This window comes from Patagioenas fasciata, chromosome 1 (genome assembly GCF_037038585.1).
Source record: "Patagioenas fasciata isolate bPatFas1 chromosome 1, bPatFas1.hap1, whole genome shotgun sequence".
Classification (NCBI taxonomy): domain Eukaryota; kingdom Metazoa; phylum Chordata; class Aves; order Columbiformes; family Columbidae; genus Patagioenas; species Patagioenas fasciata.
This window is the reverse complement of record NC_092520.1, coordinates 10021607-10037500: the sequence shown is the minus strand read 5'-3', so window position 1 is coordinate 10037500 and position 15894 is coordinate 10021607. Positions and strand designations below refer to the sequence as shown.

At 39.2% G+C, this 15894-nt stretch overlaps 1 protein-coding gene across 1 annotated transcript in view; it reads left to right on the top strand.

The window, feature by feature from the left end:
- The window catches only part of RAB38 (RAB38, member RAS oncogene family), a 23916-nt gene extending 17314 nt beyond the window's left edge, over positions 1-6602 (top strand). Inside the window, exon 3 of the mRNA XM_065856049.2 lies at positions 1887-6602. Within this exon, the coding sequence (XP_065712121.1) occupies positions 1887-2039 (153 nt within the window). The 3' untranslated portion in view covers positions 2040-6602. The remainder of the gene's footprint in view (positions 1-1886) is intronic.
- The last annotated feature ends 9292 nt before the right edge of the window (positions 6603-15894 follow it).

Sequence of the window (15894 nt, the reverse complement as noted above, 5' to 3'; positions counted from 1 at the left end):
CATTAATAAAGGAAAATACAATTCAAAAGATTTTTACACATATGTTTTTGTGCATTTAACAATCCTGTTTTACCTCCAGCTTTCTCAGCACTACTGAGAGATATTTTTCTTTGTCTACTTTTTCTAATAAAATTTCACAGTGTTCTGAAAATGACTTTTGGTGCATGCTTGAGGAATTTGCTTGTCTGGTCTGAGAGACCCATGTGATACAGTAACTTTTTAACATCTCAATACAGAGCTGATTCCCAGCTCTGTATTACTTTCTGGGGGTTAGTATGTAAAAGACTTGTCTAAAGATTTGGGGTTTTTTACAACCAATTGATATTCTTTACAGGTCAAAGATCAAATATTTGAGTACACTTGTGTAGTTGAAGAAACCTGTGGAATCTTGGCACCAATTAACATTTTCAGTTAGATTTGCAGAATTCAGCTCTTTACTCTGGTGCCAAGGGGTGGTCAATGGACTTTGTGGAGCTTTGCTGTTAATTTCAAGGGGATTAGAAATCAGCCTCACAGAATCCATTACTTTAGCTTTTGATCTTCAGATAATTGTACCATCTCTACTGAAACACACAAACATGTACTTGGTTTTCTTTTATAGCTGAACTTCATGCTTAAACATCTCATCTGACTTTTATTTGAACATACACATGCAAAAAAAGTGCTTCACAGGTTATTTTATTAAAGATGCTGAATTGATGCTGTCATTTGCTGAAGGTAGATTTCATGATGTTCTGTGCATGGGTGTTCATAATATCAGTACAACAGGCTCCAGATTCAGCTTGGAAACCTGGGTAAACTTCCATTGCAAATATAAGCAGAATCTTTATGGAGCAAGAGGATTATGTGCATATACATAACTAAATACCTATATATTTGTATGGGTATGGATGCGTGATATATTTTCCCCAAAAACTGAAGTTACAATGAGGTTTCTGTTTCCTGTCATATAAAATAAGTAATCAATGCCAATAGTCAGAGTGGAACAACATCTTTTATGCCAGCAAACCTGGCTTTTCATTCCAAACATGTCATTAAAAAAAACCCCAACCTTACTCAGTATTACTGCTTATTTTATATTCTATGCTGAGCTGTGTCTCACTGATCAGGCTGTTTCAGCTTTGCTTATTCTACAGACAGGGCAAGGGTTGCTGCAAGTCAAATGTGCTGCTGAAGACACATATAGAAAAGGGCATGCTTTGCATTTCCTTTTAAACCCCTAGAGTGAGGATTTCTGTCTTACAAATGAAACCAATGGTGATATGAGTGTTTTGAAACAGTGCATTGGAGATAAGTCAACCTCAACAAAAAATAAGTGAGGACTCCGAAAGATATAGAAGTTTTTCAACTGCTTTGTGAATAACTTGAGATCATGTCATTTATTCAATCAATCTGGTTCATCACAGATTTCATTGTGCATGTTGTATACAGAAATCTTATTGAAACTGTGGTAAAGGCTTTAGAAATAAATGTTATTTATGGCTGTAATTGGTAGTAGGTAATTTATATTTTGAAAATAAGAGTAACCGTTATTCAAGCAGTGAAGTACGGACTCTGGAGCTTTACTTCAGGCATCTGTCTCTAACATCCCTCTGGCATTTGTTTGTTTAGTTTATTGAAGCAATCAAATCACCAAGAGTTTGGGGTAATTTAAAGTGAGCCCTGTGTATAATTTAGATATGAATTATAATATGTATAAAATCTAACTAACTTAAAAACTACAGTAGACATTAGCATTATTTAATATAATCAGTTTTTGAAGACTGTTTATTAAGGAAAGTAAACTTTTGATGTTGCCTAGAGAAAAGTTTAATTATGCACAGGAAATATGCAGCATGGTGTAATTAATATTGACTAATCAACTTCTCTTTCTCTTTCACTTGCAGGAAAATATAAACATCAATGAAGCTTCCAGATGCTTGGTGAAACACATAATTGCTAGTGAGAGTGATCCAGTTCAGTCTCTTGAACCAGATATTATAAAACCACACTTGAATTCCTCCAAGATTGTCAGTTGTTCAGCTTGCTTTAAATCGTAAGAGACTTCCAGACTACTGCAAGAGCTGAACAGCTATGATTCACAATTTATACTTTATCCAACATAACCAGCCTTCCCAGATTGTCCATAACCAGATTACTATTTTCTCAAAAAATATACTTAAATTTTTACATATTTTTTGACAGCTAGAATTTATTATGAGCAGTTCATTGATAGCAATTATTCAAAGCTGTCTATGGCTACTCGTCAAATAAGACTCATGGTGATCGCTGTGTTTTTCCAGTTGAGTACCACCACCAATTATATCAAAATCTGTTTCTTTGCAATGTGGTTTCTGAAAGCTCGTATTTGTGATATAACTCCAGCAATACCCTGCTTGTCCATTGGTCCTCCAGCCTGTCTTCTCAATACCTTGACCAGTCAGCCATCATCATTACACTGTTTTGTCACCCCTCAAACGTGAACAATCTTGCTTCATATGAAGATAATTATGATAATGAAATTATAGCTGTTCAGAAAGAGATAAAAAGAATGCTCCCAGTTAAATATTCCCGGTGCAAGTTCAGTCTCTTGGATGAAGTGGTAGGATTGAACATGAAGCAACCTTTCACATCATTCAGTTTTTCAGAACATCTCAGCTTCTGAGACTGAACCCCGATGTAGTATTGACTCCCTCTTTCTGAAGAGTTATATTCTTATAGTTGTTAGCATTTTCTTCAGATGAAGCAAAATGGAACAAGTTTGGGTGAGAGGTGGCAAAACAGGCAATCAGGAGTACAGTCTCATAGGTGAAGCAGCAGAGATTTTTCAGAAAGGTTATCTATTCTATAAAGCCAGCATTTCCTCTGAAAAGCACTCACTCGTTTTGTTCCTACCTCTCCATCCTCCATGCCACAGATGTTCCTGTGTGTTTACCCCGTGTGTATTCTAAAAGTCCTTGCATGCCTCCCTCTATTATGTTGATTCTCATGGGAAAATTCACTATCCACATGATAATGTAGTGGCTGAACTTTTCAGGAATGCATGTGTTGAATAGGAAGGTACTTGCTTTCTGAGAACATTCTTCTAAAAACCACAACCATATGAATGATCATGGGAAGCAAAATGAAACAGTCCTAGGAAACACTCACAGAATGTGTGCAAAATTTGTTGAGCTGTATTGTGGAAGTGAAATGGTTGATGTTCAGAGTCTCACAACATATGCAGGTTGATGGAGTCATTCAGACAAGTGTGCCTAGACAAATAGTCTTGACATGCAGCTGCAAGAACCTGCAAAGCAAACTTTGTCTATCTCCTGCTATAGACAAATTATTCACATTTTCTGTTCCTGCTCAGCCTTTTCCTCCCTAAGCTGTGAACTCTCAGTGGCAGGAGCTTTCTTCTGAGATGGGACTTTTTCCTTAGAGAAGTGTAAGACAGTGGAGGGGAGGAGGCAGCATCTCATGAAGTCTTGTGTTTGCAGACACCACTACAATACTTCACTAAACACTTAGTTCGAAATGACTGAGTGAAATTCTCAAAGGCTACTAAATAATGATTCTGTTACTGAATGATCTGTTACTGTATAGGCACAGGAGAAAAGAGTCAAGGACAGAGACATAGCTCTATATGTGTTCTTTGTAAGGACTTAAATTGATATATTTTTGCCCCAGAATTCTAGAATAAGAAAGCAAGGTCTGTGGTTTTAAAAATAAAAATCCACATCCCAAATTATTCTTCACACATGCATAGATCTAAGGATTCATGTATATTTTGAACTGGCTTTTTTTGAGGAGAGTAATTTTCAAGTTATCTTGTTAGCAGTGTTATCCTTTAACACCTGTGTTACACATCGTTTAACTCCTGCTGTGATCTGGGTCAAATACCTTAACCTTTCTGCCTCAGTTTCCTCATCTGTCAAATAGGGATTGATGTACACACCTACCTCACAGCACTCCTTGAAAGTTGCCATTGGCACTGTGCTTTGAAGATGTATGTTATGCAGACGCCAAGCACTATTACTGCTTAGAATGAAATATGAGTGCCCTCTAGCATAAATACATGGTGCTGTAATGCCTTGATGTTCTAAATCTATCCAGGGCTTGTCTCTGCTGCAACAATTATTTTCAATTACTCCACCTCAGTTAACCCAGAGAGGTTATAAAGCAACATGTGACTGCATGGGATGATTAGATTAGATGCAGATGGGTTGCAAATGGAAACTGTGGCTGCACAGATGTCATGTTACTAGTTTAATAATCTCAGCAACAAAGCTGCAATTCAAAACTAGAGCCAGGTCAGCTATTTCAAATTTAAAGCATTATTTAAGTCAAGTCACATGGATGCCTTATTAAGGATAACTATTCATACCTTGAGCCAACACTGTGGGGAACACAAGCACCTAGATATGAAGTGAACCTCATGCTTTCCTTATAAACCTGGGTGCCTCAGATGAAGCAGAGGAAGTTCTCATTTCTTCCAAAAAATATTTTGTGAATAACTTGCAAGGAACATAGCAGTTGCTAATGTATTTTAGTTATCTTCAGATTACTTGTCTTTGGTGGCTTCTTGCCAATAGTCATTAAGCACAATGGTAGCTTTCACAAACATTTGAGGCCTATGGCTAAAGATCTAGTATAACAGTAATTAAAAAAACCCTACACATAAACACTTAAAGGACTAATAGATTGATTTTGTTTATTTGTTTGTTTGTTTCACAGTATTTTATAAACCTGTGAACTACAAACTCATCATCTGTTTCCCTTGTTTCTGTTGTTTCATGTTTCACTGCAGTCACAGTTCTTGGACAGATTTTCCACCTCTGCTAGATGGTGGACAGAATTTGGCCAATTTCTAGACTAAAGACTGTATGAGGTGTAAGTTCTAAAGTCATACATATTTATACCATAAGAATTAGAACAGTATCATGAAGAATCAGGCCTCCTTAGGAAGTTACATAATTCCAAATGTTCATTTTTATTTGTTCTGTAGTGATAAGAATCTGTCAAGTCTCTTTCTGTAATGCAATAAATGTGTGAATGCCACCTGGGTATCTAGCAAACAGCATTTTTAGAAGGGGTCGTTGTAGGCAGACCAGAATAAAAACTTTAATTAAGAATTAATGAGCTCATTTTGTGCCAATACCCTTTCAGGAACAAATGTAAAATTTAATTATACTGTGGCAGTCCCTGACAGGTTGAATTTCCTTGTTTTTTATTGATACATTCTGTGCTATGTCCTCTTTGCTGGTCATTGGAGACCAGGCATCTTAATTGCATGGCCATTTCAAAATGAAACATTTTCCTCTTCTGTTTGCAATAAGTAATAAAAGACATGAGTCTCTATTGCTTTCCTAGTGGGCAAAGATACTGCAAAACAGATTTAAAATTAATTTTCATTGTGGTGCTCCTCGGGGTGTCCCAGCATCTAGAACCACAGGCTGGTGCACAGGTGAGGTGCTTGGCATGACGGACCGCCTTAAACTCTCATGAAAAATGGTAGTTGAGCATCTCCACCCCAAGGCTTCATTTATCAATTCAGCCACACCACCAGTAATGACTGGATATCTTTCATTTTCCACCTTTGAAACTCCACACAAACAAAATCTCATGATCCTTAATAACTGGGGAAGCATACACATTGTACTAATAGGAAAATGGATGAAGTGAGAGGTAAATATTCTTCTTTTATTCCAGAAATCTCATAATTTATTCGCTCAAGTTGACCTTCCAACAGAAATCCATTTGAACTCTGAAAACAGGGTTTTGTTTTTCTTATGCACCATTTTTTTAGATCATATATTTTCATTTAACTTTTCTGTTCAGGAATAGTTGTTCCCTACAGTACCGTGTGTATGCAGCTGGAATTGTTGTACATCAATATTTTATCTTCAGGCTTTTTTTTTTGGCTTTTATTTTAACTTACCTGACCATATAAAAGGGGGAGGGTGGTAGAAGGTGCATGCTTAAACATCAGTTTTGTTTTACTTCTTAAAACAACTTGTCTGGCTGGATGAAGCGAAATTGGTAAATACCTGTGGGAAATGCAACTTTATGTCAATTGCCAGGAAATAATCGACAGAAAGATATTTTACTGCACCAATATATATGCATGTGACTGCAGGTTCTATTGTAATAAAAGATGATATTTCTGAAAAAAAAAAAAAGAAATATGAGTGTTTTGTAAAATTAATTCATTAACCAAAGTATTCACATACAAGTAACCAGAAGTTAATTCAGCTTTCCTCATATGTAGCCAATCTCTGATATATACATATATTTTAATAGTTTAATTTAGACTGTTTTCTTTCTGTACAACCTCTTTTAAACTATCCAAGTTAGTGTTTGACATTGATTAAAGAGTTACATATCTGAGACGGGAACTTTCCACCTTTTCTCCCTTCATCCTATTTGATATGCAATTCCAGATGCAGCTTTTGTGGCTCCAGCTCTTCAAAGAACCTCAGTTCAAAGTCTGATTTTTACAGGCAGAATTTCTGGCTTACAAATAGATGTATCCTCAGTTTGGGGCTCATTATTAACCACATGTTCAATTCTTGCAAGTCTGGCTGGGTAACAAATGACCTACATTTGCAAATCAGTAGCTGCATGTCTTGGGTGTAGTAACTGCATTTGTCTTCAGCAATCAGGGCAAGTTGTTACCTGCAGCAATGTTACACACGTGGCCTTTCATGTTGTATTAATTAAAAAAGCAGGTGCTTGCAGTGTGAGTCTGGTGTTTGTTTTACAGTTTTTAGCTTTTCTATAACAACAAAAGAAATTTTCTAGTTTTGTTGCCTTTTTTTCATAATGAAACCTGACATTCCCACACCCTGTGGCTGGAGGTGCATCCCCAGCACTTAGTGACGCTGTTGCAGCAGATTATAATGAAGAAATATCTTTTACTGCGCAATTTGGCAATACTAATTTCCTGAAAATCATCTCACTACAATTGCAGTGCATCAGCTGCCTAATTAAGATTGGAATTTCCACATTTTATATTTCAAATGCAGTAATAATAGTTTACAAAGATAAGATATTAAACTGAGCAAAGCCACAGTACACAATTCCCCATAGTAGAAGCTGTGCAAATGAACATGTCCTGGTAGACTTCTCTGCATGTCAATAGTGGAAGAAAGTTGTTCTAGTGTGATATTTGCCTGCTCTCTTCCAGGAAATGAGCTTTCACTTAAGCTGTAGTAGCTCAATTCCACAGCAAGTGGTAATATTTGCACCTGGCATCTATGGAGTTTAGGTAGTTTTAAAAGACAAGCTACAATTTCTTTCAGAAATGGCATATTTTTTTAAAGGATTAGAAGTCAGAGGTGCCTAAATATTTTCTCAGGTATATTAAAAGTCATTTGGGGTATCCAGCTCCCATGCTAATCTGTCCATGCATCTTCTGGTTTTGCAAATTCACACCTTTGACTTTGACAAACCACGCAAGGAAAGGGCCTCTGCAAAATGTTCTTTTAGCAGATGCTTCAGCCACATCCAAAGTCCTGCAAAGGAGATAAACATAATGAACAGGAAGGCAAGGAATACAGCTGGAGTCAGGGTGGACAGAAGCATCTGGGACTGGCCCAGGACCAATTCATGAAGCACTCAAGGGCAGTGAAAGATGGCTAACAACCTCATCAGCAATATGCAGAAATGACATATTGAAATCCTGACAGTGTGTTAAGCTTTTAACACTTAGAGATCTATGAACTTCCTAGGGAGCAAAGAGCTATGCTTTTACCTGTGTTCCTTGAAATTTGCTTCCTTACTGGCTACATTGACAAAAAAGCTTAATTTCATTCAGGAATTCTCTCTGGCCTTTGGTGACATCTCATCTCCTGGTCTTGACACTTTGGTGAGGAGCTGTTACCAGACTCATTAGGACTAAAGCTCATGCTGCAGTCTTTATGTACCTTGCATCCAGATCATGCCTCCAAAGGCCTCTTGTCATCCTGCATTAGCATTTCTGATCACCTGTGACAGTTGATAGCCCTGCAACATGTGGCTGATCAAGACAAAAGGTACTTCAAACCATCTATAAACCAGTATGCAGACAATGCATGCTAATTTGCCTTGTCTGAGCATAGCTGGCATTTGAATAAACTGAAAAAAAGCTAGAAACCTGACAGAAGCTAAAAAGAAAAGCTTCCCAAAGGCAATAACTGCCCTTGGAAGCTTATGTCTGCTGCTGAGTGATATACAGGTAATAGGTATTTAAGGCTTCATCAGAGCCAGGCCAGCATGGCAATTTCACACTGGGGTTTTTAAGTCTGGGAGGAAAACCTTGATTCCACACCTAAGGGTGATGTAGAGATCAGAAAAAACAGCACACAGCCATCATGGGCAAGGAAGCAGCAGTATTAAATATAACGTGTTATTTTATAAATGTCTTCAATTTTCCTTGACAAAAGCGATATATTGTCAGAAGTGGACTATTTGACAGGACCCTGTGTCTTTCCTGGGAACCGCATGCATAAAAGGTGTTATTTCCGGACAGAAGTAAATCTCTGAGAGGCCAGTTATACCATATATTGTGAAGCCCAGAAAGACATGCCAAACTACGGATTGATTGTTAAAGATCACCTTATTTTCCTGTTGGCTGATGGTTATGTGTTTATTATACAGTGGGAGAGTCTACACATGACAGCAACTACACACCTATTTAGGGCAGACGCGGTTTTGAATTCTGGAGCCCTTTTTAATGAAGACAGAAAGGGAAGCTATGGGGGATTATTATACCTGCCACAGTGGAGTAAACTCCTCCTGTCATCTCATTGTGCTTTGGAGAAAAACCAGTTTGGACTTTGCTTTAGATTTTGTTTTAGTTTCGACTTTGCTTTAGTTGTATTGGTTAGATGAAGAGTTACAGGAGTTACAACCTATTATTTTTCCCATTAAATAAATTTGTTATTAGCTTATTTGGTCAATTAGCTCATAAAGCGTAGCTTTTTATGAAACATTAATGGACAAATACAATAATTTCTCTTCCTAAAAGATAGCCTGAATTGGTTAAATGGACCAGGATAAAATGTATTTTCCACCTAAACATTGCAGTGAGAAGACGACTTAATAAGCAATGAGATTATCCAATTCCCTTTAGATATTTTATAAACAAGATGTATGTAATTCATGCATCCTAGGCAGATGAAATCCTAAGGCTTGGACTATACAAGTAGCCACCATGAATAATAAACCTTTTTGGTAACAGACCTTTTCTGTAGCATATAAAAGTATGAATCTTCTATCATTATACACACATCAAAGTTCCACAATTTCTTTACCAGTCTGAAAATGCAGAATATAATAAAGCATGTCTTCTATCTGTGCAAAGGTTGTCTGGAGGCTTGGCAGGCACAGTTTAGGTCTAAGTGACTTTAAAATGAGACAAATTATCAAGGTGTCCTTGGAGGCTGTGTCGGTATATCAGCTATTTAGACATACAAAGTAAACAGCATCGGCCATGTTTGGAATGAAGGGAGAATTTCAATGTAAAGCAAATCAAAGTAAATGCTGAAGGGAATAGAGAAATTAACAGGTCAAAATAAGTTGTTTTGTCAGTCTGCTTGATGGGCAGCTGCTGCTTATGCAGCCGGGAAGTGTGTGTGTGCACAGTGCAGGGGAGACAGCCTGCCCTGCAAGATCCACCGGCTGCACGGAAAGAGGTTTTGTTCAAGTCTGGGGTGGACTGTCCGGTCAGACTTCTGTCAGGGTCATGGCGAAGGGCGGCACCTGCAGCTGCATCCCAGTTCATGATGTTGCTCTGGGAAGTTTGCAGGAGTGCAGCATCTCTGCTGAAGTTCAGCAGGAATTCAGTTATTCAGTTTTGTGCTTGTACAGCAACTGTCTGACAGGTCGAAGCAATCCTACGTAGCAATCTATATTCCTCACTATGACATGACGTGGATGTTCATTCTCCCTCCAGACTAGCATGGATGAACACTGTGGTACTGACTGGGTTGGTTTTCATCAGAGGTGCTGAGGCAGAGTTCTGGTACATCCTTGGTGTCTGGATGCAGTGACAACACTACCAGCACCATCCGGAATTCTTGAATCACCTAATCCCAGGAGCGAAGAGGCACAGGGATATATGGAGCACATCTTTCCAGATGGATGCTTCTTCTTCCTTCCATGAATGGCACTCCAGCTTCCTTTTACCTTAACCTCAGAGTCTGGTTTGTATTTTAGCTTCATTGGCTGCTGATGTCTCAAAATATGTACTGTCCAAGCCAAACCTAGATTTGTCTCATATGATCTCATCAGGTCCTTGAACACTGCTTTGTGGGGCTAATATTGAGATAGCAGACCTCAAAAAGTCCAATGGTGACACAAGACAGTACCCTCTCTTATCAAGCATCTCGTTTAGGGCTGGAAAATGCCATGCTGATACTGATAGTTTGGAGCATGAGTGATTCAGGATTCTTCACGCAGTTCAGCTCCCTTCTTTTGCAGGGCAGGAGGTAGGCAATGGGAGAAGAGACGACATTATAGGAGTAAGACGTGGGAGCTTAGGGATGATGTGGGCTCCCAAAAGGCAACAGGGTTTAGCAGTAATTAAAAGGCACTCTAGTGGGGCAGGGAAGGGTAATGAAAACAGGCAAGGTAGACTGGACTAGACCTTCTCATGTCCTTTCTGACCTGAATTATTCTACAATTTTATGAAAGAGAACTAGCATATGGAAAGAAAGGAGAGCTGGGGGAAATCTGGGGGCACAGATCAGTTAGAAAAAAAAAGAGGTAATAAAGGGCAATAAAAGAAAAAAATATACAACATAGTGGGGTCTTTAATGTTTACTTAATAGTAACATCAGACTTTTTGCTGGATATATATTCATGCACTGAGAAATTGTTGCATTGCATTTTTAATGTGCACACAGTAGTAAATAGTTTCAGAGACTGATCAATTTTTTTATTTTGCATCAATGGTTCTGAGCAATAGTCTCGTGTCAACAGTGGTTGCTGGCTCTGCCTCTGCTTGTCTTTTCAACTTCCATCTATCAGAAAAGATTCACTTTGGAAAACCACTGCCTGGGAGAGGTGACAAATTTGGGACACCCTCAACACACAGACATGATGGAACAGCAATGGGAGGAATTCTCCCAGTGACCTTGCTGATGAAATTCAGAAAGGAGCTGAGCTGAGAGAGGGAAGTGAGCCAGTCTCTACAAACTGTTACCCAAAAAACCTTTCAGTTTTGGGTACACCAGAGAGTAACAAATATAGTCAGTAGAAGGCTTTCAAGGAAATTGCTGAGTGAGATTGCCTGAGATTAAAGAAAACTACACAAATAGAGGAAATAGGCCAAAGCAGGAGTAAGTCTGCCCTTCCACAGGTCTCATAGTTGAGAATATTAAGAATCTGACATTACAGTATATGCCTTTGATGTCCTAAGGTGTCCAAGGCCAAGAGCTATGCTTCCTCCTCATATCCCCATGTCAATCCAAGTGCAGAAGTCAGACTAACAAAACAAAGTGAAATCCCCTGTCCCAAAGTGGCTTATAACCTAAACATTAAAAAAAGTATCAACAGTGACTGGAAATACGGTGAACTTTATGACTAGGCTACTAAATCTAGATGAATATTTGTCATGTACATTAGATCTACTTGTCTGTCTACCCATTTTATGTGCCTGTTCCTGCAGTGTTTACTCATCTAACTATATATAAATTACCATCATTTTAGGACTTCCATCTCAATAAACTCATGTTCATCATTTGCCTGAGTCACCCTCCATCTTCGCACGACAAGCTGCAGTCCGGTGTGGGATGACAGACCAGCAAAGCAAGAAACACCATGTCTGGGGGTAGTGAGGGACCTCAAAATGTTGTGGCAAATCCTCTGTGCTGTAGCTCATCTCCAGTCTTTGTTCAGGGGAAATCCAAGTCCCAGGCAGTGCTTTGGGTTCCTGGCAAGCGGGAACAAGGACAGATGCCACACAACCTCAACTCAAGCATGCAGTTGAAGAGGACATTACTCCTATCTCCTGATGAAGCCAGCACATGGTAATGGGTTCAACATGTCACACAAGTCAGCAATTTACAACTCCTGTGGAGTCCCACCTGTGCTTTGTTATCACTGACCCATATCACTTTAAATGCAGTCTTGTCCAGCACTGATTGAATTCTTTAAAGAACAGAAAGCCAGATCTGAAAAGGGACGTAAGCACTCAACAGGGGACACCTTTCAAAAGCCAAAATTGCAGTCCTCAGAACACAGAGGCAGCTGCCAGCCCCACGATGTCCAGCTCTGCAGTTCCTGGCAGCCACAGTGCTCCAGGTGCCTCAGCTCTGCTCCTGGTGTGCCCACAGATTCCTCTGTGGTGACAAGGCTGAGCAGCTTTGTACCCAGTTAATTCTCAGTATTCCTCCACTACACAGCTCCTCATTATGAATTTTTAAAGAACAACTTCAAAATGTTACTGCCACCCTCTTTTCTATGTAATAACCCACTAGTTAAGATGTTCCAGTTTCTCTTCCTGGTGGGGTTCAAAGCCCCATCTCATGTTGCTCTGAGGTGGAGCAAGCAATAGAACTGTTGCCTGCCTACAATAAAGGATTTGGAGACCAGGGTTTAGACTTAGTCAAAAGATTATCTACTCCAGAAGAAAAAGCACCCATTTGGAAGGTACGCAAAGACTTAAATTGCTTTCTCTGCTTGACACACTTTCGCCCATTTTAGCTCATGTTGGGTTTTTTTGTTTGTTTGTTTTGGGTTTTGTTTGTTTGTTTGATTGATTGTTTTGTTTTGTTTTGGTCTTAATTAATAGAAAAAGCAGAACTCTTATGTTTCCACTTCCTGGTTGGATTCAATAACCAACATGATACAAAGCAACACTGCCACAGTTTTCTTTTGCCTTAATAAATCCTGAGCTGTTTGACGGAGGGCGAATGAGCTTCATCACAGCTTTTATAAGTCTTATACCTCAGCTCATGAAGCCCATGGCCTGGTGATTTTGGGATTGTTGTGGAATTAGAGCTAAGAATCAAGTCTAAGATTTAGAGGTGCAAGTTCCATAAAATCTATAAAAATATCCTCTGTGGTTTTATAACAGTTGTCTCTTCTCATTTTTATATATTGCCCCTGTATGTTTATGCATCACAACTAAACTTTGTGCGTAGAAATGAAACATCTTCATTAGCATTTCTATAAAGCCAGATTTGATTTGAGAGATACAAAAGTTATAAATATATCTTGATGCACATCAGTCTTCTGCTCTGATAACAATAAATGCATTTGTGATGTGATTTACCACTTAACAAAAAACTGAGGAGGGAAATAAAAAATGCAAATTAAAAAATGCAAACAGGGAGAAATTAATTGCAAAACATCTTTTAAGTATTAAAGAAGATATAAAAGATAATGTTACACTGGAGACTCACAAAATAATACTCTCATAAAGTAATCAAATGCAATTCAGGACAAATGTACACGTTAAACAGATGAGACTGTCAGCGAGAGCATGGTAGAGCAATGCATTGAGACAATTAGGAGAAAACATGGAAAGTAAGAAATAGAATGATAAAATTGTTTCAGTTTAAACAGAAAGAAGGACAACATTGCAAATCCACAATGAAAAAAAGAAGGTATTGTAGCCCCTCTTCTGACACATTGAGTGAAGATACATCAGCAATACCAAATTACTGCAGGCGTATAATATTTATAAGAGGGGAAATCAGGATTGCACGTGACACGAAATATCAAACGTATTTAGACCAGGTCTCAGATTCATATACGCTTAATGACCACAGAATAGATATAATGAAGTATCTACAACAAATAATTCAAGTCAAAAGAGATTGAATTCTGGAATTACAGGAGCTTTGCAGTTCCCGCTGATCTTTCAGTGGGTATGTTACCATTATACAAGGGACTCACAGGAAATACAAAGTTGACAACGATGTTTTTCAAGTATTCAAAGGTCATGAGGAAAACCATCCGCAAATAACAGCATGCTGGTTTCAGAGTCATAAGATTATTTAAAAAAACCCACAAATAAAACGTTATTTTCTGATGTCTGAACACTGAGGGTTTCATAAAATTTTCCTCCCAGCTTTTCTCATCAAACAAGATCTAGAATAATTATTTTTCTAAAAGAGACAATTATTTTTTCTAAAGAGACATTGTCTCTAAAAGAGACAATGAAAGACAAAATTTTCACAGACTCATGTGATTCCAGAAACTGCGAACTTAAAAAAGCTCAGCAGAAGGATTGCCATTAACTTGTGTTAATTAGCTCCTTTGATTGACTGTCCCAACCGAACTGTTATTTCTGAAAATATTTGGTTTAGTATAATACATAGTCCAATATAGGTAGTATTTATAGAAAGAACACTATACATACATATAGTATATATGATTTATGGACAACGTTATCTATACAGCTTACTTAGTACTACAGCATGTAGCAGTAGATAGAAATATGTGTGCAACTGTAGATACATGGCTGATAAATTTCCAAAGGGAAAGAAAGTTCTGCCAGCAAACCTGCTCCAGCGTGGGCTCCTCTCTCCACAGGTCCTTCCAGGAACCTGTTCCAGCACGGGAGCTGGAGGTTCCAGACTCCTTTGGGCATCCGCCTGCTCCAGTGTGGGGTCCTCCCTGGGCTGCAGGTGGAGATCTGCTGCACCATGGACCTCCATGGGCTGCAGGGAACAGCCGGCCTCACCATGGGCTGCACCACAGGCCGCAGGGGAATCTCAGCTCCAACACCTGGAGCACCTCCTTCCCTCCTACACCGACCCTGGTGTCTGCAGATTTGTTTCTCTCACATATTCTCACTCCTTTCTCACAGCTGCTGTTCAGGTTTTTTTAACATTTCTTAAATATGCTATCCCAGAGGTGTCACCAGCATCACTATTGGGCTCAGGTTTGGCCAGTGGTGGGTCCATCTTGGAGCCAGCTGGAACTGGTTCCGTGTGGTATAGGGACAGTCTCTGTTGTCTTCTCACACAAGGCACCACTGCAGGCCCTTCTGCTACCAAAACTTTGCCACATAGGCCCAATACATTCCCAAATCAAATAATCCTCCTATTCACGTTTCCTCACACCACAGCTTCCTCATTCCTCCTACTTCTCCTCTTCCCACAGTGCTGCCCTTACTACAGCCCATTGCACCAGTATCCTCTGCTGCTCTGCCCAGTTCTACAGCCACCACCCACGCTGTGGACCCGACCCCCAGCTCTGCACTATTGCAGTAGGTCACTGCTTGCTGTTCTTTCACTGACTACAGAAGGTAGCCAAGCTTTGCCCTTCCCTAGCTTCTTTTAGTAGGATAATTCTCATGGCAGGTTTAAAAATCCCTAGCAAAAGTTTGCACTTGCTAAAGTCAGCTAGACAGACCGCTAAAGGCAGAAAACCAGGACAGATCCAGAAAATGAAGAGCAGATATATGGTGGATCAATGGAAGCTAGTGTTTTACATTATAGGACACTGATTTAAGTATCTTGACAAAATTTGTGGAAGGACAGTTCATTGTAATCTCTTGGGATTTATCAACCTCAGCATGCTACAGAAATGGCGATTTATAATTTCTTTCCTGTTTCTTGGTGACTGTTCTACAAAGGAGATGCCCTTAAGAGAGTGAAGATCAAAGAAAACTATCCTCTTGGATTAAGTCCCAAATGTATTTTTCTTCTCTCAGTAAGCAAGATAGAAATACCAAGGGAAAAGATTCATCAGCTGAGCCACTGAACTGCACACACCATACAGCGCATGGACCACTTCCTTCAGAGACCTCCAGCATAGTATTTAAATCTCCTTATCTCCGGGGCCACACTTCCACCCAGCAGCTGAATCCCTTTTCTCACCTTTTCTTGTGCCTATTTTTGCTGGGCCATGTAAGGCACCGATAAATGACTGGCCTCTCAGGAATCTTCACTAAAACCAGAGGTGGCCTGGCAGCCACAGAAATCACTGCAATAA